This window comes from Gobio gobio, assembly GCF_949357685.1.
Source record: "Gobio gobio genome assembly, chromosome: 6".
Classification (NCBI taxonomy): Eukaryota; Metazoa; Chordata; class Actinopteri; order Cypriniformes; family Gobionidae; genus Gobio; species Gobio gobio.
In genome coordinates, this window is record NC_137102.1 from 11,079,680 (window position 1) to 11,105,938 (window position 26,259).

Sequence of the window (26,259 nt, forward strand, 5' to 3'; positions counted from 1 at the left end):
CTGGTTGGTTTGATTCATAAGCTGGTTCTGCCACAGAATAAAAAAGGTAATTGGGACTTTTTATCTCACAATTCAGTTTTTTTTTCTTTCTAGAATTGCGGGATATAAAGTCGCAATTGCAAGTTATAAAGTCAGAATTGTGCAATATAAACGTTCAATTCTGAGAAAAAAGTCTGTCTTTTCCCCCCTCAGAATTGGACTTTATATCTTGCAATTGTGAGAGAAAGAAAGTCAGAATTATAAGATTAAAAAGGTGCAGTTATCTTTTAAATTGTTTTATTTTGTAGCGGAAACAAGCTTCCATAGATTCATGGCTTATAACTCTTAAACAAATAATTTCCCTATATGGGAAAATACTTTGGGAACTAGGGCCACAAATAATGCTGCTGCACTCTATTGGCTGAAAGAGAGCATGTCTGTCGATATACCTCTTAAACATCCTGTTTTGTAAGAAAAACATCACAGAAAATAAACTGTGCTCATCAAGACATTTCACAAGTTTGCCTGCCCATTCAGTCTGAATGGTTAATGGTAAAACAAACCATGGCTTGCTATCCTCGAAGGAGGCTCGAACCAGAAGGTCAGGCCGAGCTCCGAGTTAACCCCCACCCCCACCCCCCCATAACAATACTGCGCAGAGGGAGAATAAGAGAAATAGAGGAGGAGGAGGGATGCTGGAAGAATTTTCGCTGGGATGATGCAGTGACTGCTGCTTTTTAACGCTCGCAATGATGCTCGACAGGACTGAATGTTTAGGCTCCTCCCGAACCTACGTTTGGAACTCTATTTAATGGTATAAGTGCCATTTCAGAATTGTTTTTTAAATTCCCTTAATCAAGTGAGGAGAATGTAAGAACTACTTATGGTGTTAAAATCATTTTATAAGTCTTATTAATTGTGAGCAATCAGCCATCGGACTGAAGCAGTCATTATGACACTTTTCAATCACTTACCATCTAAGCAGTTGAAATGACCTTGCACTGTACTCACACTGAAATTATATCTATTATTTTATTAAAAATGATGCATATAAATTGAAGTGGTTTCCTATAAAACCATGAACATGTTTTTCTGTACATCAGGTTTTTGAGAAGAAGACGTTGAACATCGGGTCACAGATTGCCAGCCTGCTAAGACTTCTCGTCGGTTCAGGAATGAAAGGCCACTTAGACAACCATGCATTCACTCTCAGTCTGACACCGAGTTCACATTGCACTTAATGGAAATGAATGCGAAGCCATTAAGAAAAGACATAACTCAACGTGATGTAAATAAAAAAGAAACAGACGACAGGATGAGCTTTCTATTCAGAGCTGTTCTTATAATTATTCTGAATAAATGATGAAGGTGTGCCTGAGATCTTGAAGCAGCGAATGAACGATTTTTCTTTTCAAAAGAGCACCAGTATGTTTTATTAAGCCACTTGTGACAAGCCCAGCATTCTTCTCGTGTGCCTTATGAGATCATTTCCTAATAACATCCGTAATCCCAAAGCAAACACTGACCAGTTTGTAAAAGTAAAGTAAACAGAGTTAAACTCATGAAAAGAAAAAGCGACATTGATTTTCAGTCCCGTTGATATATGTGTTATAGAGTCTGATATCTGTAAAGAGAACAATGATGGGGTGACCCTATCCTCCTTTGTTTGCATTATCTGCTCGCTGCAGTGACTTGCTTAATTAAAACTGTATTTATTATTACTTAGTGCCAAGTCAAATGAGATTTCAATTGCCCTTTTAGTTTTCATTTAGTGAGCCAGTTAACAAATAATTACATTTGCTTTCTGATAGCAGCTTCCCTCTAATGATCACAGACAGTATTCTCAGTCTTTATTACCCTAAGTCAGATAAACAAACAAAATGACAAGTTATCACTTGCGTTGAAAGCCAAATCCATTATCGACGGCGTAAAATGATCACTTTATAATCATACAGACTGGGCAAGACAAATATCTCCGATTTTTGATAGGCACATCCACAGTTGATAATGAGCATGTGAGCAAGTGACATGTATTGTTTGTGCCATTTGAAAAACAGTTTACAGCATCTATCTGAGTGCCAGAATTTGTTGGGGAAGAAACTAAAATGGAACATGATTCATGACTCAGAACAGATCACAGCTATCTCACACTGTGATAGCGCAGGCCAGGCTGCAACAGGCGTTCGTGGAAAGACTGCCATCCTACCATGTCAAGCTGTGTACGAGTCCGACAGCAAGACTAGGCTCATTGGAGGGATCTAACTAGCCTAGGCGAGACAATTTATAGGCTAGGCTTTACGTCCGACCGTGTCGTCGCACACCCAGTCTGCCCGCGCTTGGTGATCGTATTTCTGGATGTATGCTTGCGTTCACTAACTGAATCATCAATCTCCTCTTTCGGAGGCTAATTTAGCTGAGGCCTTTTAAATGCTCTGACAAGCTTTGTGTCATTCATCAAACTCAAAGCCCTGTTGGCTCTCTCCGCTGGCCTTGATTACATATCATGTCTGTGTGAAAACCACCCTGTTCCACAAACAAAAGCAGCCAATTTAGCAGTAAGATCTCCACATCAATACAGTATATATTCACCGTTGGAATGTCCCAATGAAAGGAGAACGGCCACACTGTGTGCTGCAATTTGTGTGCTTTATTACAAAAATCTGTACAAAATGTCTTCCCAGCTTTAGAATGTGTTACTGTCATTTCATATCATTACAATTCAAAATCATGATAATAACCTGTCGGACAACAGCTAAACATTGAATATACTGTAGTAGTAAGGTCTGTGTTGTCCGTGTGTTATACACTGTTTCACACGTCGCCCGATATCAGCTATTTAGTTTAATGTCTTTACATTCTTTTTTTCCCCCCTTACACTTTGCAACTCAGACTCATATAAACAACAGGCCTGCTTTAAAACAAACAGCTCTCACACGATATTCAGCAAGAACCACTGCAATAAGAAAAAAAAAAACTGTACACGGGACAGCATAGAGCACTACAAAAAACATTTCGCCGCTTTGAGTTTATCCGCTGAGACTGAGGTTTTTCGAGAAAGGAATAGGCTTAATACAAAAGACTCCCCTTCAAACGCTCGCTGTCATAAGGGTTCTCTCTACAAACTTACAAAATAACTTCTCAAAATAACTCAGGTTGACAGCATCAACTGAAAGGCAAGTACTATACATTTTCAATGATTAAATCCACTCCGGCCTGTCCTGCTCGATACATCAAAGTCTATTCACTACGAGTTTGACTTGTATTTTGGTCAGCGTAACTGCAGGATACTTCAGAAGTTGTGATAGCGATGCGCCTCGGCCCAAATTTGCTTGCGGAACTATGGCCTGATAAATGATGTGAAGCTATGCATAACGGATATTTTACAAAGCAAGAGCTGCAGATCCTCGCTAGTCAATGCGTTCGGAAGGTATCGGTGTTCTCGGATGCTGAATTCGTATTGATTTTTTTTTTTGAAGAACCTATGAGTCATAGAAACATCTGATAGAACAGAAACATTGATCTTTCGAGCATCGCTGCTGTATGGCTAGCTGGATGGCACTGTTCTCATTTATAACCATGGGGAGAGCACTTCAAATGTCTCTTAGAAACGATTGGTATTCCTGGACCAGCTCGCATGGCGCAGCGGTCCACCGTCCATTATTCTCTAGGGTCTGAAGATCGCTCTTTGGGAGCTTGCAACCACATTCCAAGTCCAGACTTGGCATCTAACTGGAATTTAAATAGAAGTGCTTCTGACTCGAATCTCCACAGTCTATTCGTTATCAAAACCGCTGCTCTCTGCAGATAAATCTCCCTCCTGCGCATTGAATGTTTCCTTTTTTTTCTCTCCTCTTCTGTCAAGCATCAACGAGTCAGTGGTATTCTCTTGATCATTGTTCATTTCCATTATGCTCTTGATTGAGCAGACCTTGGCAGTAATTTTAATCCCGGCTAGGAGGAGAATATATTGCTGCTGTCGCCGTGACCGTACAGGTCGGCTAGCTTCCTGAAGCGAGGTCCCCAGTCGCTCAGATAGTCATAGTTCTGCTCCGAGTCTGTGCTCAAGGAGTCCAGGGAGCTGAGGGACTCGGCCACAGAGCCGCTGCCCTCGAAAGCGTACGTCTGCAGGGAGTCGTAGGGAGGCGCTGAAGGATCGACGTCAGCGTCCTTCAGGCGGTCCCATATAAATTCCCGGAAGATCCCGTTGTCGGGAGTGATTTTGTACGGGGGAGGGCGGGAGCAGTAAAGGGTGGGCCCCTCCGGGGTGACGTCTCGGCGGGCTTTGCTGTCCCTGACTATGTTGAGGTTTCGCAATGCCACCATGTCAAATGCCTCCGTGTCTTCCTCACCTCCACCTTCGTCGTCGTAGCGCACAATGTTTTCCCGCACATCCCGGTCTTCATCCAGGATCAGAGGTTCCTTCTTCCTCCTCCTCATTGTCACAATCAGCAGCACCAGCACTGGAAACCCAAGACAGAAAATCATATGGCGTTAGTACAAGCAAACCAAAACTATCATCAGTAAAATCGCACATTGACAACACAGAGGCACGACAGTGCATGTTAGGCAGAGGTGATGCATACTAAGTATACATACTGGTAGACCACAAATATAAATAATAGCACACGTTACCGTTTAAAAGTTGGGGGATATGTTTTTTTTTTTTTAATAAATTAATACTTTTATTCAGCAAGAACACAATTTGTCAAGTGACAGTTAAGACAATTATAATGTTACAAAATATTAGCTGTTCTTTTGAACTTTCTATTTATAAAAGAATTGATGAAAAAAAGTATCATTCCACAAAAATAATAAGCAGCACAACTGTTCTCAACATTGATAATAATAAGAAATGTTTCTTGAGCAGCAAATCAGCATATTAGAATGATTTCTGAAGGTGACACTGAAGACTGGAGTAATGATACCGAAAATTCAGCCTTGCCATCACAGGAATAAATTACATTTTAAAATATTTTAAAATAAAAAAAAACTGTTATTTTAAATTGCAAAAATATTTCCGAATATTACTTTTTACTGTATATATTGAACAAATAAATGCAGCCTTGGTGAGCAGAAGTGGAAAAAAATGATTACCGACAGCAAACTTTTGAACGGTAGTGATATACAGTCAAACCAAAAATGACCAGATATAATTTTTACTAGTGCACACAGAGAAATAGGGTGTCAAAATTGTACCTTTAGGGGTACAACAACTTGTCGCTGGGGCAGTACCCTTAAAAGGACATATTTGTACCTGTTTTACTCCTAAAAGGTGCATATTAGTACCTTAGAGTACAAATACGCACCTTAAGGTCCTAATATGAACCTTTTTGTGGTAAAAAAGGTACAAATGTGTCCTTTTAAGGGTACTGCCCGGGCGACAAGCTGTTGTACCCCTAAAGGTACAATTTTGACACCCTAAAGACTCTATAGTTCATTTATGTAAGTGAGGATAGCAAAATAAAGTAAACTGTGACATTTTATACCCAACAATTCTTTTACTGTGGACTACCAGTTAAATTGATACAAATTTGGGACCAAAATGATTCAGACACTTTGACCTGACCATGTTTTGCTTTAATTTTCTTTAATTGCTAATGTGACCTTTTACACCACAGGCCGAACAAAATTAAGCATTGCTTGGTAATTGGTTGACCCAAATTAGTATTACTCTATCTAATTGTGTACTTAAATTGAACAGCTGACAGCTGATTGGTGGACTGTAATCCATTACTACTATTAGGTAATATAATAACATGCATGTTGTTTACTGACAAACTTATGCATATAGCCTCTATCAATAGTTTGTTATAATTATTCTATTAATGTATATAGTTTAAAACCTTAAATACTACATCAAGTAACTTATTAGAGTAACTTATTTGCATTTATTTAATTTCATTACATTTATTTATTTTCCTTTTTAATAATAGAGACATTAAGAGTGGAGTTTGCAGAGAACATGGATTCAAACAAGTCACAAGTTAGAAGTTGGGTCGCCAAGTTCGAAAAAAAAAAACCCAACAAGGCCACTTCTCTGACATCTTAAGTGCATTTATTTATAGTTCCGTCTGTTTCCACCAGAACTATTGAGGCGCAAATAGCTGCACAGTGGTGTTTACACCTTGTACAAATAGTCATTACGATTAAACTATTTGCTAACAATGTGAAAAAGAAACCCCTTTTATATGAGAGCAATGTTTAATAAATTGCTTCATTACAGATTCATGCCCTTGCCACAGTAAATAACAATTCCATGAAAAATCAAGCTCCAAGTAAGATTTAGATGCACTGAAGAAGAAGAAGAAGAAACACACATGCATGTTGGGTTTTCATGTATTATGGGTACATTAGACATTTTACATACAAAACAATTTTATACTGTACAAACTGTATATTCTATCCCCTAGCCCTAACCTTACCCATTACACTCAACATCACTTAGTATGATTTATAAACTGTTCCTCATAGGGACCAAAAAAATATCCCCACAAGGGCAAGGATTTCAGATATTGGCATCTTTGTGGGGACATTTTGTCCCCATAAAGTAGGGTTTTACAAGGACCACACATACACACACACACACACACACCTTCAAATCTCAAACAGTCCATTTACCTTCCTTGCAGGATAAGCAAAGACATAAGAGGTGTAGAATCAGATAGAACTCGATCGTGGCTGTATCTCAACAATATTTATGACACTGGCCCACAGTATTACTCATCTCATTGTTTTACACCCTATAGAACAATTCTGCCTCATGGGCTGACGCTTTAAAGTACAACATGAAAGATAAGCTGAATTATCTCTGCAGTTCAATTAGGGCAGATCTGGTACATTAGTTTTATCAATAAGTTCATCAGACTGGGCTGTAGCGATTTTAATAACACTGCTGACAAATCCTGAGCAGGAGGTGTTTCATCATGGGAGGTGCTCCTAAGAGCAGGATGTGTTAAAAGAGTTACAGTCTGATTTAATCTCATCCTGCGTGTTTGTTTACAGTGGTTATTAACTGTACGGACCCTTATCCGCGCACAAAAACACATGCACGGCTGAGAATCAAGCACATGCCAGCACTTCTGTCTTCTCACTCTTTGCTCTGTCGTGTGAACATAAGCAAACAGACAGAGATAAACACATAGATGCATGAAGAGCAAGATTTAGGGCAGGATGTGTTGCTGCTGTAAATATGAGGCTTTAACAGCCACTTGCTTCCTTCCCGCCTGAACACAAGCTGCTTATTCGGGAAAGGCCAGCATTAAATCCTTTTAATGAGTGCAGCATATGCCTACTGTATGTGTAAAATAAGACTGGATTATATGTCAGTCAGAAAATATCACCCTGCCCTGAAAGCACAGACCCCGTGTACAGCACATCAAAACTATCACCAAGAAGCAAGGCTGCACCGTCGCACAAAAGACGTGTGTCTCAGTGATTCAAACCGGGGATCAAATAATGCACGGAAAAAGATGGTGTGAAAGAGACGGATAAATTCTGTCAATATAAAAAGAGAAAAGGGGAAGCAAATAGCGAGAAATAACTAACATAACAAGACACATGCACAAAAAAGTCAAATAAATCCATTTTTGTGGTGTGTGGAATGCAAAAACCAATCCTCCGTGTTGCCGCTCTCAGACCCATGAATGCGAGGGATCTTACAGTACAGCCACAACACAGTCCTCCCACGGGAGTCTATCTCTCTCTCTCTCTCTCAATGTAGATAGCGCATATGTGTATTTGGCTGCCAATGCTAAGCTCGAGGGGGAGGGAAGGGAGCAGATAAAGTAGGGAGAGAGAAAGAGGAGGTGTAAGTGGGAGCAGACTGGAGTGAGAGAGAGAGAAAGATAGAGTGGAGGAAAAAGGGAGGCAAACGTCTAATGATCCATCCTTCAGGCCTGCCACAGCGAGTGTGAAATATGGTGCCAAAGTCTCATACTTCATCCTCAGGCCTAGTGTCGTTTTGCAGGGGCAGACAAGCTGGGCGAGTGGGCTGGCGAGGCAGCGGCTGCACGAGTGCAGTCATAATCACAGTACACACACACACACACTCCGGGAATGATATAAACAAAAGCAAAGCCAACATCGACCTTAAATTCAAGAGCAACAGTCTTGCAACAGTTTATGGTGCCAACAAAGGAAATGCTACAAAACTGGATATAAAAGAATAGAAAAGAAGAAAAATATGTCATTATTTACTCAACCTTATTTTTTCTCTTTCTGTCGAAGACAAAAATAAAATCTTATGTAAAATATAAATAATGACGTAAAGCTGCCATACAATGGCCGTGGCTTCAAGGCCAGATTTTCAGGGAATAAAAAAAAAAAAAGAATCCTTTTCCTCACACAAAGCTATCAGAAGAAGGGCTGACAAAGAAATGAGTCATTTGGAATACTTGTGATCACTCATGATGATTTTTTTGTAGCTTGTGTAACCCCTCCTGTTCGAACCGCCCGCTCCAAGCGGGACTCGAACCCGGGTCCGCCGGCACTCTAACAAGGAGGCTAAAGGCTGCAACCTCTAGTGTCAGTCGCTAGAGCGTCTCTTGAGATCAGAGGAGTGAGGTTTACTCACACAGAAACTACTAGCTGGCCTCCGTTACACTCACCCTCCTAAACCTCACTTCCATCCGGGTCACAGCACCAATGTAACCCTTCCTGTTCGAACCGCCCGCTCCAAGCGGGATTTGAACCCGGGTCCGCTGGCATGAGAGTCGGACGTTCTAACTAGGAGGATAAAGGCTGAAACCTCTCGTGTCAGTCGCTAGAGTGTCTCTTGAGATCAGAGGAGTGAGGTTTACTCGCACCGCAAATACTAGCTAGCCTCCGTTACACTTTTACAACCACTGATCCCCTTTAACTTTCATGATATGCCAAATATAGACAATTCATTATAGTATACCAAATGAGATATTCTGAAGACCTAGAGTTTGTACCAAAGTTTGAGTTTAGTAGAGCGTTACATATGGAGAAAATTAGGTATGAACTTGTTGGTAAACCAGAGAGATTTGTCCAGATCTGGGAATCTTTTCTAACAAATCAGTGATCATTGGTTTCGGTAAATAGCTCAGGTTGCTTTGGATATTTTTTCTAACATAGAATATATTGTATATGATTTGCATCAGTTTTATTATTTATTTGCTTGCTTTGTAAATTCAGTAATGCTTCAAATAAAACCACATTCATTAACACACTTAACATTCATGGTATAGAAAAGAGCAGCTTGGACATTGTGCATAAATATCTTCTTTTGCAAACAACATGACTTGGTTTAGGAACAACATGACTGAGTAAATGATGACAAAAGTATTTTTTTGTGTGAACTATTCATTAATAATTTACATATGCATTTCCTATATTTATGCAGGTGTTTTTTGAATATTTTCTAGGACAAAAACAAAACATTTTTCTACATGAAAACGGTTCATTTCTCCATTAAACTCGAAGCAACTCAGTTTAAAGCAGAAACATTTATTTTGCTGAAATATAATTCTGTGCATAGTATAGTTTTATTAGAGACAACGTGATCCTGTTGTTTACCACTCCGATATGAAAACAGTTCTTTAAAAGACACACAATGTCAGAAAAAAACTGTGGAAAAATTGTACAACAGCTTGTCCCTGAGTCAGTACCCTTAAATAGACAACTTTGTACCGTATCTACCACTAAAAGTATACCCTCATGGCACTACTATGAACCTTTTAGGGGTAAATAAGGTACTAAGATCTCTTAAATGTATCTTTATGGGTTTTAGTATCCTTTAGTATAGCTTTTGTATCCTGTAAAAAAAAAAAACACACACACACTCTGAGAGTATAGGGTTTGATTTTGTTAAGCCACTGTTATGTAATTATGAAGAGTTATATAGATCTAATTCAGTCTTAAAACTTAACTGTTACAGACTGAGCCCACTTTAAGGCTTGATTTACCCTCTCTGCAATTTTGACACAAGATGGATGTTCAACGGGAGCAGCAGATCAATTTAACATTATCCTCAATTTGCAGTAATTGGATTGAGAAAACAATCCGTCATCCAGAATCAATTAAACAACAAGTGGGATATTTTGTGGGGGCCTCGTTCTCATCGACCTCTTAAAAATGAGGCAGCGACTACCAGATTATGCACTGCCCTTCATTCTCTCTTTCGCTCCCTCTCTCTCTCTCTCTCTCTCTCTCTCTCTCTCTCTCTCTCTCTCTCTCTCTTTCTCTCGCTCTCATGCGTTCCCTTCACATATCTCAACCACTGCCAATAGCCCAGGGCAGTGAAGACTAATCAAGATATACTGGCGATATGCGGATCTATCTGGCTGTTGACATTTATGCCGCTGCCCAACACAAGGTGTTTGTGCTTTATGACACCTGTCTGTCCCTGCGTTTTCACAATGGTGACATTATCTGCGAAATAAAATATGATTTATTCTGGGTGATGCAAGAGCACACTACATCGCCTTAAGGGCCCTCATAAGTATTACTGACTAGCGTCCACTTGCACTGTCGGAGGCCATAGGGAAGCGCGCCTGGAAGACAAGATGCCCTGCAATCGGTCGAGCAGAAATTGAAAAGGTGATGTCAATGTTACGAGTGTGACCCGTGGACATGAATGTATCAGAGCGCCTCGGGCTTACCTGACCTCTCTATATTCCTGCACCTAAGACTGGAATAATGAGCACAAGGTTTCCCTCAGAACAACTAGAACGACACAGCAGCTGTCACCATGTGATATGCGCTCCCGAAATCCTTTAGATTACCTTATGCAAACACTGATAAAGAGCAATGTGTTTACCGCTGCAGTTTGGTCAGATCTCTTCTTTTGATCTTTTTTAAACCATTATATCAATGCGTGGGCTTGATAGTGTGACTGAGATGTTGTAATGACACCAGGCAAGCGTGCAATAGAGAGTTCACCTGAAAATCTGTCATCATTTACTCGCCCCGCATCGTTTTAAACCCGCACGAGTTTCTTTCTCCCGTGGAATACTAAAGGGATTATTTATGGCACAACATCCAAGATGCTCTTTTCCATTCAATGAAAGTGAATGGTGACCAACTGTCAAGGTATGACATTCAATCAATTTTTCCTCACACAAAGCTATCATATGGCTTCATCATCTACTTTCATTCAAAATAAAGGTTTCAGTGATGTGACCATTTTGGTGAACAGACTCTTTTTTTTTTTCTTTGTGAGAAGTACATTTTAATTCCACTATGAAAAACCTTTTGTGGGATGTAAAGGTTCCATAGATGTTAAAGCTTCTCTGTGGAATCATAAATAACAAAGAAAGCACAAAAGAGTCATATAGGGGTGAAATAACATAAGGCTGAGTATATAATGACAATATTTTCATGGGTGAAAAAATCCTTTAATGGAGAAACTCTTTTGTATGTTGTTAGTAAAAAAAAAGACTCAAAGACTCAAAGTTGACATGCACTTCTGTATCATTCATTGCCTGGCATGGCTTAGTTGTGCGCTGCTTTGATAACTAAAGCAACAGCAGGCAAAAAGCTTGTTGATTCATTACTCTGAATAAGATAAAAGCAGAAAAAGAAGCTTCTGCTCCCTCCGCAACTCTCGTCCTCTGAAGCCATCCTCCTCCGCCTCCTCCTCCCCTCAACCATGAGTGAGCAGTCTTGAGCCCCTTAGGGGCCGGACTCTCTTTGCCAAAAATAACTGCATTGCTCAGATCAGGCAGCGCAGTGGTCTAATCCAACTCGTGTAGTTTGGGAGGAGAGGGGGTAGAGGGGTGGTGGCACTGGAGAACCCTACATTCACACAAGACGGCAAACCACAGGAATGACTATTTAACATCAGTTACAGCTGTTAGCTGAGCGCACATTCAGATGATAAATACTGATGATAAACTGCGATCAATCAACATAATGATGGAGTCTGCTACTGTGGGCCACAAGCTGTGGTGTTTGGTGAAGATGGGGTTTCTCACAGGTTCCTGTTGAATCTGAGGAAGGACAACAACGTGAAGCAAAACTGATATTAACATTTTCTTATATTCAAAGACAACCCATTCACTCACTCCCAAGGCATCAAAATCTGAAGCATGGTGACACGCCTAGGCGTAATTTTTTGAAGTGCTGCATTGATTTCAATGAGAAACCTTTGGCGTCATACACAGAGGCGTTGGGTGTGGGAACGTTATCGTCATGATGGAATTATATTGGGTTATGATTTTACCATTATGACATGTTGGACTGTGATTCCCAATTCAATCAGCCAGCATCATTTTATTTACATTTATTTTATTTATGCTATTTACACACGTTTGAACATGTAACCCAACCCCATCCCATCCCTAAACCTACCCGTTTGTGTATTACATGATACAAAACAGAGTATATGACAGGCAGATACGACTGCATGCACAATTTATTCAAAAAGTACAAATATTCCAAGTGTTCCGAGGCCAAACGATTGATTTGTGTGAAGAAAATCCCCAAAATCCCCATCCGCCGAAGATCATGCACACATTCAAATTTCAAAACTTGCCGCCCGAAGAAACGTTACGTCAGATTTCATGGTGAAATTGCTCCCGTATGTCTCGTAACCAATTGTGTCATTACGTCAGCTTTGATCCTAAAATGTCATTGGCTCTCGTGTATCTTGTGACCGATTGTGTCATGCTCAAGAGTCGGGTGTATCATTTGAATGAGATATGACTGACTGAGTGTGTGCGTGCGTTCATGGAGTGGCAGGATCATCATTTCAGCGATTAAAACATTAAAGGGTTAGTTCACCCAAAAATGAAAATTCTGTCATTAATTACTTACCCTCATGTCGTTCGACACCCGTCAGACCTCCGTTCATCTTTGGAACACAAATGAAGATATTTTAGTTGAAATCTGATGGCTCTGAAAGGCCTCCATTGGCACAATGGCACTTTACACTCTCAAGACCCTTAAAAGGTACAAAAGACGTCGTTACAAAGTCCATCTCACTACAGTGGTTCTAAAATAACTTTATGAATCGGCGAGAATAGTTTTTGTGCACAAAAAACCCCTAAATAACGACTTGCATAGTGAAGACGATTTCAAAACAAGGCATCATGAAGCTTCGAAGCGTTATGAATCAGTGAGCCGAATCATGATTCGGATCGCGTGTCAAACCGCCAAACTGCTGAAATTTGGCGATTCAAACCGCTGATTCGACTCACTGATTCATAACGCTTCGAAGCTTCATGATGCCTTGTTTTGAAATCGTCATCACTATGTAAGTCTTTATTTAGGTTTTTTTTGCGCACAAAAACTATTCTCGCCGATTCATAAAGTTATTTTAGAACCACTGTAGTGAGATGGACTTTGTAACGACGTCTTTAGTACCTTTTAAGGGTCTTGAGAGTGTAAAGTGCCATTGTGCCAATGGAGGCCTTTCAGAGCCATCAGATTTCAACTAAAATATCTTCATTTCTGTTCCGAAGATGAACGGAGGTCTTACGGGTGTCGAACGACATGAGGGTAAGTAATTAATGACAGAATTTTCATTTTTGGGTGAACTAACCCTTTAAGATCAACTCTGTTCTTTACATGAAGATATCGTATGACTTCAGAAGACTTGGATTGCAACATGAGATAATACTTTTATACTGTTTTTGCTCAGTTTTTGCCATAAATACATGTGACTGTACTTTTTATTTGCCTGTTATGTGTTTTATATTGTTTAGAAGTGGGTAGGTTTAGGTTAGGAGTAGGGTTAGCTGCTCCAAAACATAAAAGTAGCCTATAAATATTCATAAAATCATGTCTGCTTTTACAAATGAAAATAATTTAATGCGTCTTGATCTGATGCATTGGGCAAACAACTGAAATCAATGGAGTACCCTAAGCGTCGATATAGTGACACCTAGGGGTGCCTTTAGTTTCTTCATTGCGACGCTTGACCATGCTTCAGATTTTGACACCTTGGGAGTGAGAATGGGTTGCCAGAGAATATCTCTTGAATTACACTATCGTTAAAAAGTTGGGGATCAGTAGGATTTTTACATTTTTAATACTTTTATTCAGCTAGGACACATACAATTACATTTATAATGTTACTTTCTCCATTAAAGGATTTTTTCACCCATAAATGAAAATATTGTCATTATATACTCAGTCATTATATTTCACCCCTATATGACTCTTTTGTGCTTTCTTAGATGTTCGAAAGAATGTTCACACTGCTCTTTTTGATATACATTCTTAAAAATAAAGATTTCTATTTCAAATAAATGCTGTTCTTTTGAATTTTCTAAAGAATCAAATTGTGGTTTCCACAGTAATATTAAGAACAACCGTTTTCAACTTTATAAGAAATGTTTCTTGAGCACCAAATCATCATATTAGAATGATTTCTAAATGATAATGTGACACTGAAGACTGGCGTAATGATGCTGAAAATTCAGCTTTGCCATCACAGGAATAAATTGCATTTTCAAATATATCATTATTAATATTTTAAGAGGACATTATTAAAATAAGAGGAAAAAAGCAATTTACAATCTGAAATGTCTTAAAAATCTCAATTTGGCTACACCACGTTTGATATTTTTTACTGGAAAAGAAAATGATTTTTTTAAGTGATCTTATGGTGCTCCAAGTCATGTGTGAGAAGAGCAGAGAGGGGACATTCTTGGGGAACGTGAAATTAAAACATATTGCACTCAGCTTCACTGCAATGTATTATTTCAGATCTACTCTTTAGTTGTAACGTATCTATGAAGATAGAAATTAACTAGTTCATACTTAGACGTAATAGCCCTGAGGAGGAGGAAAGAGCTTCCTTGTTACTTGTTTGTAATCTTTGCACTAAGGAAAAAAAAGGAGTGATCAAAAAATGGAAACTACTGGGGTTTGGTTCAAAATGTATATACAGAAATCCCTGTCTTGTCACAATAACAGGACTCTCTCTTTTAAGACGAGAGACGACATCTGTCAGCAAATAGAGTTGTGGCTGTGTCCGTAGACAGATCTCCACGTCGCCATCACAGGCAGAGAGACAACCTATCAATGGTATAATCAAGAAATCAATCAAACCATCAGGACTGCATTCACTCCCTCTCCGCAGTCTTCAGGTCAACAAATCAACACAAAGACACGCCAGTCAACCAATCAGACCAAGTGAATGGTACATATTGGGTAGAGGTCACTCATCAAACAATCAGCTAATAAGGCTCCAAATAATAAGTAATCATCCAGACCAGCAGCCTCCCTGTAGAGGGTAAACAAGTCAATTGTGGCCAAACAGACCTCTCGACGCATGCCGAGTCCCAACTGCTAGAGTTGTCGTGCCAGCACTTGTAAAGTAACGGCAGCCCAAATGCGTGCTAAATGTCAGTATGTGGGAGGTGGAAATGCAAAGAAGCTCTTAAAAAATGGTTTGAAAAACAATAACAAAAATTGGGAAAATATAATTTGATTGGAAGCTGCATTCAGAAATCTCTCTAGCATTTTTAAATTCTGAGAACTTTACATTAGTTTTCTCTTAAAGACATCATGAAATCAAAATATTTTTAAATCAAATGTTATTGATAAATAATAAAATGTCCCAGGTCCCTTGGGCATGATTTTCTACAAAAAATAAATAAAAAATGCACTACTGTTCAAAAGTTTGAGGTAATTTTTTAAATGTTAATTGAACGAGGTCTCTTATACTCACCAAAACAATATTTAAAATATATTTATTTTAAAATGTCATTTATTTCTTTTATGGCAAAGCTTAATTTTCAGCTTTCTTCAGTGTCACACGATCCTTAAGAAATCATTCTAATATACGGCATTTATTTAAAATAAAAATAGTTTGTAACAATGTAATTATTGTCACTTTTGACTAATTTAATGTATCTTTACTGTTCAAATGTTTGTTTGGTCTTTTTAAAGAAATTGTTCAGCAGTGTATTTTCAAAATGTAACTTTCTCAGCCCCTTTTCTTCAAGTTTCCAGCTGAATATTTTGTTTCATTCTGAAATAATTGACAATACAAAAGTTAAATGTCGTCTCATAATAAGCCATCTGTGTGTTGACTTGATCACCCCGACCAGCCGGACACAGCAAGCAACACTGATTCAATCAATGACGTGAGTTTGAGGCAGGACTATATGTTTTCAGACCTCTACGGCAGAAAGGCAAATGCTCGGCGAGCAAACAAAGAAAAGTGTCATTTTGTCAATGTCAGTTTGTTTCATTAAACAGGTTTATTAACCATTGCTTTATGTGCTCAGGAGGGTTAAATGTATTTCCTACCAAGCAGGGTGATGATGCAGGCCAGGATGGCGATGAGAGCTCCGGTGCTGAGTCCAGCAGACAGCATGAAGGCCTCTGTCCCACATGACTGGGGCGTCCCATCGGGGTCACAGTCACACACTCTAATAGACAGCGTGTTAGTGCTGCTGAGGGCAGGGGACCCGCTGTCCACTATCAACACTGGCAGTCGATACATAGTCTGTTCCCTCCTCTGAAAACCACTCCGCTTAGTTAGGACAGAAGCGGTATTGTCTGCAGAGAGAAAGAGAGAGAAAGAGACACATGACATCATGTGAAAAGTGAAAAAATGACTCCTATGAATAGATAAAACAAAGCCTTTTCTGTCTTGGGAATAAGAGCTGAGATTCAAGGATTCGCTATAACTGTCTTAATGAAATTACGTACCTTTATTGTCTCGGAGGGTGAAGTTCATGTTCCCTGCTGTCTCTGCAGTGAGAGAGAAGAAGAAGCGATGCCCGCTGGGTGGTTCATCTTTATCCACTGCACTTACGGTTTCAATGACCTAAGACAGTGTCGAAGAGGGAGTAAAGAACAGGAAGATGAATACTGCTGTTATTGCCTCACTACAGACAAAATAATCCACAGCTCTCTCGCTCAAAACACTGCACTGTCACAACAACAATGGATGTTTCAGATTATAGGTAAACCTGTATATTTCACAAATGGAATTAATTAATATATAGGTTATTTATCTTCATAAATTAATAGCATGTCAATACCTCAGAAGGAAGATAATATAAGACACTACGTTATTGTGGCAAGTTGAAGCACTGAATAAGTCAAATTATAATGAATTAAGTCCATGTATATTTTACTTCCATATAACTAAACATACACTGTGCAAAGTGGATATGAGCAGCTTCTTCAAGTAGTTATATCTAACTGACCCGACCATTATTGTATTTGTGGATGTAACCTAATGTAATCGAACTGAATACGTCAAATGATCTAATATTTTTGAGCTGAATAAAATGTAGATGCTGCTCTGTGAACATGTTCATTTTTAACAGTGTTAACCTATTTCTACAGTCCACAACAACCCGTTTTGCTATTTTTTATTTATTGGTCTGTGTACACATGCATTAAGACAGATGTCCTTGGCGTTTGTGTAGCGCCTTGCTGGCTTTTCAGCATCTCTCGCCAGGAGAGCCACGATTTAAGACATGTAACATTTAATCTTTTAAATATTAACCTCAAGACCTTTGCCATTGTTAACACATTTCTTTACAGAGTTAATTAGCTAATTTCAAAAAGTGCCTGACAAAGACCTGTTGGTCGAAACGTTGCAATAAATTGGAGCGGTTATATCAGTGTGCAGACATCACATTTGTTTTTTGCTTTAATTAGCTTATTTAATATGTTGAACCAGCAGCTCTTTTTCATGTTACACCCCACAACAAATTTCAACCATCATCTGAATTCAAGGTGGTGAACTTGGAGGAAACAAAATACACAATTCACAGGTTTAAATCACACTGAAAACAACATCAGGAGGATAGACGAAGCCAGTAAGCTGCGAGAGATGACGCTCACGGTAACCGGGATTTAGCAAAGTAGAGGGCCATCCCAGTCTAAATCTGGACCGAAACCCCCCTAAAGCTGGGCAAAGTGCTGCGTTTTAGAGATGAATATCAGGGTGACCCATCAGGTGGTACGCTAAGAAGATTCTCCTGACACACTGTTGTGGCCTAATCTGTGGGCTTTGGCTGGGTTAAATACTCTGAGCACAGCTCTTCCCTTGTGTCAGGCTGCAGTCAGCACAAACTCAATCTGCTTGAAAAATCTCCTAAAACCTCACACACAGGCTGAAAGCAGCAGAGTTGCGGCTAACAGACTCTTCTGGATCTTTTCCTTGTTCGTCCGGAGAATATGACCTTGTGCTAACCAAGAGATTTCAGCGCTTTAATTCTCCACTCATTTATTTTTATTTAACACCCACCATCCCCCACCCCCCATTTACGCTAAGTGAGTATTTGGCAATGGGAACTCTGACGGATTTATCATTTTATCTGTAAATATTTTTGAAATCGTAAAACATTGCATGCGCTATTAAAAACCTGCATAAATGACACAAGCAGCACAGGATGTTCCCTCGGCACCAAACGCTGATTACAGTAAACTGTGACAAATTTAATTACAGATAGTCCATTAAGGCGAATGCAAAGTGTATTGATAAAATCATTGAGGCAATGGGTTCATTTAAAATGAATAAGAACATCTTGCCAAGGCAGATCGGCTTAAACAAAACCTGATTCTGCATTTGACTGAGGAGAAAAGTCAAAAAGTCAATAGTTTTTTCGAATAATACTGTAAAAACACAAAATGTCTCTTGTGTAGCCAAGAAGTGCATATATATAAAAATATTGGTGATTTAAGCTCCTTTTGCAGTACATGTAAAAATGGCTGGAGGGCAAGGAATCTCTCCTGTGGCACCTGATTTTAAAGAGGGGAAATCTTCACCGTGTAGAGTTAGCAGTCACGAGCTCTTTAAAAAAAAACAGTCTGTCAGCCTGCCACTGCTGACCGTGTTTCTGAGGCATAAAGAAACGAGACAGAATATAGACGACCTTAAAGAGATAAAACCCCCCCTGGGAAAACACTCACTACTCATAATCTAATCTGCTAAATCACCTGTAACAAATCATCTGGCTCATTTAGAGACCGAAGCTTCAATTCATATTAAGCTTCTATTAAATTCAAAAAGTCATATTAGGAACAAAAGAGAAACCAAGGGCACAGAGAAAAGAGCTTTGCGCTGGGAAGCGAAGGTGAAGACATACGTTTGGTGCATGTGACCCCATTACAGGCACTTGTTGGATCTGGGGACCTTTTTCAACAAGCCATCTGTTTTAGAATCGGATGCAATGATGGGGAAAATTCCCTCTCGTATCACATACGTTGGAGATGGGTGATTATGATCGCCTAGTCAGCCAACAACAGACTTTATCTCGATTTTCCATGCATTTTTTAAAGTTTTGAATTTTTTAAGAGGCCAAGCTTTCATCGTTCATAGAACTGATTGTCAACAATAGCGAAGACAACGAGACAAAAATGTGCTAATGCAATACTGCTGATGAAAATAAGATATTAACAATGTCCTAACAGTGTTTTGAAACGAAAAATGTTAGGATTTACATTTACTCATTTAGCAGACTCTTTTATCCAAAACGACTTACAACTGAGGAATACATGAAGCGATCCGATCCGTCATGAAGAGGCGAAAAATCACAAAAAGGGCCTGAAATACTACGTTTTGGACACTGCTTAGAGTAGCATAAGCTAGAATAAGGAGGGAATAGAGGAAAAATTGAGGGATTTTATTTCTTTATTTTTTTTAAGATGAGGTTAAGTGCTCACGGAAGAGATGAGTTTTCAGCTGTCTTTTGAATGTTTTCAGCGATTCTGTATTTCGGATGGCGGTGGGGAGATCGTTCCGCCAGCAAGGAATAGTGAATGTTCTGGAGAGTGATTTCGTGCCTCTCTGTGGTAGTACCACGAGCCGGCGCTCCTTTGCCGAGCGAAGGCTTCTGGTGGGGATGTAGACTCGCAGGAGCGAGTCGAAGTATGCAGGTGCTGAGCTTGTGGTGGATCACTGTCAGAAAAAATGGTACATTGCTGTCACTGGGCCGGTACCCTAAGGTACAAAACCGAAAAGGTACCAATATGTACCTTTTCACTTTTGTACCTTAGGGTACCGCCCCAGTGACAGCACTGTACCTTTTTTTCTGAGAGTGATCTGAAAGCAAGCATCAATGCCTTGTGCAGAGCGAGCCACTGCAGAGAGATGAAGAGAGGTGTGAAATGGACCCTTTTGGGCTCGTTGAAGACAAGACGTGTCGATTCGTTCTGAATCATTTGAAGCATTTTGATTGCACATGATGGAAGTCCAGCCAAAAGTGCATTGCAGTAGTCAAGCCTAGAAATGACCAGGGCCTGGACAAGAAGCTGTGTTGCATGCTCTGTTAGGAATGGTCTGATCTTCCTGATGTTGTGCAGCGCAAACCTGCATGACCAAGCTGTGTGGTCTTTGAAGGACAACTGGTCCTCAAAGGTTACTCCAAGATTTCTGACCGACCTTGAAGGGGTAATCAAAGATGAACCTAGCTGGATGTTGAAATCGCGTTGTAGAGTTGGATTGGCAAGGAAGGCGAGAAGCTCAGTCTTTGCCAGGTTGAGTTGCAGGTGATGTTCTTTCATCCATGCCGAGATTTGATTTAAATAATCTAGTCACATAAAATCCAAACTAACTTCTGGTTTTAAAAAAGAAAAGACTAGAGCATGGCTTGCGCTATTTTTTAATGTCTTGCAGTGAGCGTTGTCAAGTTAAAAACAGCGGAAATAAATCTGCATTTTGGTTCGTTACATTTCACTAGAGTCGTTTCTTTTTAACACAAGAACACAGGACTTCATTAGACAGATTTTTCAACTGGTCATTCAGACAAACCTCATTTTTAAATAATGTACTTGTTCCACATTCTAGCTCTCTGAGTACAAAAAAAGTGAAAAAAGAGGAAGAATTCAAATTCACACTACAACCTAGTTTCATTTGCTGGCAACAGCTTTGCCGCAAAACGGTATGCAACACTTTCTCCAGGCAATTCTGAATTCAAATTCAAGAGCTCCATACAGTCTCTTTCAGAGGGGCTGGCTTCTTGATATAGCAGGTGTGAAGCTCTAAATATAAAAATATACAGATGAGGTGTACAGAAAAAAAACGAAGTGGAGACACCCTCATAGATAATGTAACAACAGGCACGAAAGCTGGCTGAAAGAGAGCCTATTTTGCCTGAGATGCAAATACACAAACAGCATTTGCGACTATTTTGCGAGGCATTGAAGTGACAAAGAACGTAAAAGTGCCATCACTGTTCGTATGATATTGTGCTCACGGCAAACACTCTGTCTGATCAAAATTCCTTGTCTAACAGCTCAAGAACGCCTCATTCAAAGGCTTTGACTTTTAGATTTGGTCTCCAAAAGCACTTCAGGATGTCTGAGAGCCTCTGTTCTGCAGGTACAGCGTTTTAAGGGCCGTGATAAGGACAGAGTCATCGCGCTAAGAATCACAGGAGAGATCCGTGCAATCGAGACAGCATTTGACTATCACTGCTGCATCGCTCAAGTGCTCCCATGGCTGAAGATATGGAAGTGAACATGAATCACAAGGGAAGCTAAATCATTATGAAAACATACAGATGCTTTCATCTCTGTTCAGAGAAAGAGAGACCGTTCTACTGTTCCTCGGAGAGGCGGGAAAGTAATTTAGCCTCTAATATGAGAGAGAGAGAGCTCTGAAAGTTGGGAGTGATGGAAGTCTGGTCTGTCCAAAACACATGGAGAGTGTTCTTGGGGGACTTCAGTAATGCGCTTCAAGGCTGCGATAGCATTTGTGAAAAGAGCCCACCAGCACCTTTTCATTTAGGCAAAACAAACACTGTTCCCTGTGACTCTGGGACACCGGCAGGCCAGGACTAATTGTTATGGCCCAGACAATCATGCCACTACAGGGGATAGTATCTCATGCTCAGTAAACCCTGTAGCCTTGTTCTGTTTGTTCTCTCTTTGTTTTGAGAGTTCTTGTGGGAGGGATTATTTTTTCTTAAGAAAATGAAAAACATCCTTCAGTAGTCTTCCACTGCTCCCAAAAGAACTGATCAGATCAAGTCAATTTCTGATACATTAATGAAAACATTGTAATTAAACGAGTAAGAATTTCAAACACATCTGCACATGCTTGACTATTAACTCGCCTCTAAATATACACCATCTGTCTAAGATGTTAATGAAACAATTACAATTACTAAGTGGGGTTTCTATGGAAGCTTGCTTCTTAATCTACTTCTGACTATTAATAAAAAATAGAACGTGATAGTGAGATAGTGAACATGATTTCAACTGGTGCAACATCTTTGTTGACCCTGGAGCAAAATACAGATCAACTAATCGACCAGGGTTCCTTCTACATCAGTGTTATTCACTTCATTTCCCTATGATTTTAGCGATAGGTAATGGTAGGTTTAGATGTAGGGATATGGTTAGGACCTAATTTTCAGACAATATAAACATGTTTCCAAAATCACGGTGATCATTGTGAGATACAAAATAAAACGACTATTTTTGTCACATTGAGAGTCACAAATGCAAGAAATAATCATAATTATAAGTCACAATTGTGAGACATACAAAATTAAATCATTAGATATTTGCATTTACAAGAAAAAGCCACAACCAAGCCACAAATTATGAGAAATAAATTTGCAACTGTGATATGAAGGCCCTTCACTTTCCCCTACCCCTTCGTTTTGCGCGTTCGCGTGAAGGGGTAGGGGTGTCTCGATTCTCTTTTGGCTGGAGAGGTAGGGGTAAGGGGAAGGGGCAGATAGCCCTTAAAACAATGATTTTTCGGGACCACACTTCGAAACGAAGGGGTATGAGGAATTTCCCTGCATACACCAATTATTTTGCTTCTAGAATGCGTGTAGTGATGTTGCCACTCGGGATCGATCACTTATGTGTTGCCTGGCTGCCAGTTTCTCCGTAGCTTGCTAAACGCTCTATTTGAGTGATGTGAACACAAATTAATAATCTTTCATAACGCAGTCGATATTTACATCACGTATCATCTGTAATCTGTAAACTCTTGCGTAACCAAGGCAACAACTGACTTGTTTGTATTATGTTGCAAAGAGCTCTGTTATGCACCACAGTAGAAAACTAAACCATATCCGTAGCGTACCGGCCGGCTTGGATCGGCACGGAATGGAACAGTTAACAAACAAAGAGAACAGTCTGGCCCGATGGAAAAGTGCTTCATCAGTCTTGTATGTTCTGTATCATTATGTATCGGAAGGCTAATGCGCTTTTGAACTGAAAATGAGCCGTTTTCTTAAATCCAAATACAGCGTAATACAATGTTGGGAGTGAGTAATTTGTTAAATGTGCTCGTGCCTGATTTCTGTTAGATATAGCCTACGCACTTCACTGCTGTTCACACAGGTTTAATGAAGTGAAGTGAAGTGAAGTGACGTGTGGCCAAGTATGGTGACCCAAATATTTTGGAATTTGTGCTCTGCATTTAACCCATCCAAGTGCACACACACAGTAGTGAACACACACACACCATGAACACACACCCAGAGCACACACCCAGAGCAGTGGGCAATGAGAGACAACTGTGAGATATGAAGTCGCAAATTACGTGATATACAAAAACATTAGTGCTGGGCAATTGATTTATCACGATTAATCGCATCCAAAATAAAAGTTTGTGTTTACATAATATATGTGTGTGTACTGTATATAATTATTATGTATATATAAATACACACACATGCATGTATATATTTAAGAAAAATATGTTATATTTATAAATACAATATTTATATTTATATTAGGGCTGTCAAAAGATTAATCGTGATTAATCGCATCCAAAATAAAGTTTGTGTTTACATAATATATGTGTGTACTCTGTTAATTATTATTTATATATAAATACACACACATTCAGGTATATATTTAAGAAATATTTGCATGTATATACTGTATATACATTTATATAATCTATAAAATATATAAATATAAATGTTTTATATATAAAAATAATATTTTGTTCTTAAATATATACATGCTTGTGTGTTTATATAACAGAGTACACACACATATATTATGTAAACACAAACTTTTTTTGGATGCGATTAATCGCGATTAATCTTTTGACAGCCCTTATTTATATATAAGATAAATTATACATACAGTATATAAATGCAAATATTTCTTAAATATATATGAAGGAGGGTGTATTTATATATATATGGTGAATTCATGGTCATTGGGACACTTTTTGCCATTGAAATGACTTGGAAAAAGTGTTCCAATCATCCTAAATTAACCCCTATATAATAATTATACACAGTACACACACATATATGTAAACACAAACTTTTATAAAAAAAAAATAATAATAAATATATATATATATATATATATAAAGATAAAATAATCACAACATTATAAAGATTTTTTTCCATTACTCTGAGCTGGGAACAGGCTTTCATAGGTTTCAGCTACGAACATATTTTTCATTGTATATGATAATCAAATCAAGTGTTCTTGTTTGTATTATTCTACTATTAGAAGATAAAAATGAACTTGTTTACATGTAGATTTCATAGAGAGAAAATGGTAATGCGGCAGATGAACTCGGCAGATGAAGGAAAGGTGCCTCTAGTTGAGTAGAATCAGTTATATTTTCACCATTGGTGTTGGTCCTCTGACATTACCCAGGGCTTTTTAAATCAATGGTGCATCAAGTCACAAAATTTGTCAGTGGCTTTTATCATTCCCATTAGGACAGAACAAAGGTCCAGAATGTTTTCTCCATGCACTCATAGCGAGTGTTTATCATGTGGCATTCGTAATGCCCTTTATACCACATTCATTTTAGTAATGACGTTCTGACAAACATTCAAATCTGAACGTGTTTGAATCAGGGCATGTTTCGGACTCGAAAATGAGGAATCCGTCGGTTTGCTTGTGTTTGTGTTCTGCAATTGCCTGCTGCAGGACCTCACGTTTGGCTACTTGACACAATGCCACGCTCCCCAACAAACCAATTTCATGCCACAGTCACCTCTGTCTCATTTGCATCCGTGTAAAGCTTTTTCTGCATGAGCGCACACTGTTTTGATCCCCTGATTAGAGTGATCTGCAGCAGAAAGTCACTAGAATCCTGTTGTTATCATTTTGTCCATCTGTGGCTCTCGCTGTTATTTACTGGCTATGGATCAACACTAAGGTCCAGACAGATTCTTTCTGGTTGAGCTCTATCAACAATATAAACTAATGAAAAAAATAAAAGACGCAATATTATAACCTTGGTTCAAACCACATCTCAGCAATCTCTTTTCTCAATTATTAGTTGCTTCCAACAGTAATAGTGCACAGTTAATATATGTATCAGAAATTGCTGTATACAAGTATTGAAATCACATTTGATATAATAGCCTTTCTGTTGAAGAATCAAGAGGCACAATACCTGTCCAGGCCCAACGTTTTCACACAGGAAGGTCTCATACTCTATGGCAAAGACTGGCGCATTGTCATTAATGTCCATCACTGTGATCAGAACCACTCCTTTCCCCACCTGCGACGGATCCACTGAAATCACAAAGAAAAATATACATGCATGAACAGACTAACAGATGAAAAAACATGAGGAAAAACACATTTATTTCAATATGTTTCATTTATTTAAATGCGTACATCACTTAATAGAACACATTTATTCAAATATGTGCCTTGGCATCTTTCTGGCCATAGACACCGTTAGTTTGCTCACTGGGGGCTTTAAATCATAATTTTCTGCTCCGGGGGGTTGATAAAGGCCTTCTGAAGCGAAGTGGCGCATTTGTGTAAGAAAAAGGTCCATATTTAAAATGATATAGACTAAAATAACTAACTTCTAGTGGATTGCCGTACACATTGAATATTGTGAGATGGTGGTCCAGTGGGTTAAACCATGGAACTGATACGCAGAAGGTTGCTGGTTCGATCCCAGCGGTCACCACCAGTGTGTCCTTGAGCAAGGCACTTTACTTCATGTTGCTCCAGGGGGATTGTCCCTGTAATAAGGGCACTGTAAGTCGCTTTGTATAAAAGCGTCTGCCAAATGCATAAATGTAAATGTGAAATCGAATTACAGAGAATTAAAGAGTAACCCTTGAACCCTTGACGCATGTGTATTGACGAACGCAGAAGTGCAGAGGATAGAGCAAGACAAAACACCAGTCATGAATTTAAGTCTAAAACTTGAATTTTTAAAGAGAAATGGCGGAAGATTTCAATATAAGAGAATAGGGGCTTGAGTTTGTTGCCCAGCACTATCCGCGAGAGGCGTCAAAGCTTGCGATACTCCTACATCCTGCGTCATACATCGTGTCAGGGGTTATTATTTTGCCGCAAGTCGAATTACGCACGGCTTTCCGCCAGAAGTTAGTTATTTTAGTCTAAATAACTTTAGATATTTTTCTTACACAA

General features: G+C 39.1%; 1 protein-coding gene across 1 annotated transcript in view; it reads right to left on the bottom strand.

Moving 5' to 3' along the window:
- Positions 1-2,607: 2,607 nt before the first annotated feature.
- The window catches only part of cdh7a (cadherin 7a), a 77,094-nt gene continuing 53,442 nt past the window's right edge, over positions 2,608-26,259 (bottom strand). The window contains exons 9-12 of the mRNA XM_079819238.1: positions 25,259-25,380; positions 16,609-16,726; positions 16,204-16,455; positions 2,608-4,439 (exon numbers count right to left, since the gene is read on the bottom strand). Coding sequence (XP_079675364.1) covers positions 3,931-4,439; positions 16,204-16,455; positions 16,609-16,726; positions 25,259-25,380 — 1,001 coding nt within the window. The 3' untranslated portion in view covers positions 2,608-3,930. The remainder of the gene's footprint in view (positions 4,440-16,203; positions 16,456-16,608; positions 16,727-25,258; positions 25,381-26,259) is intronic.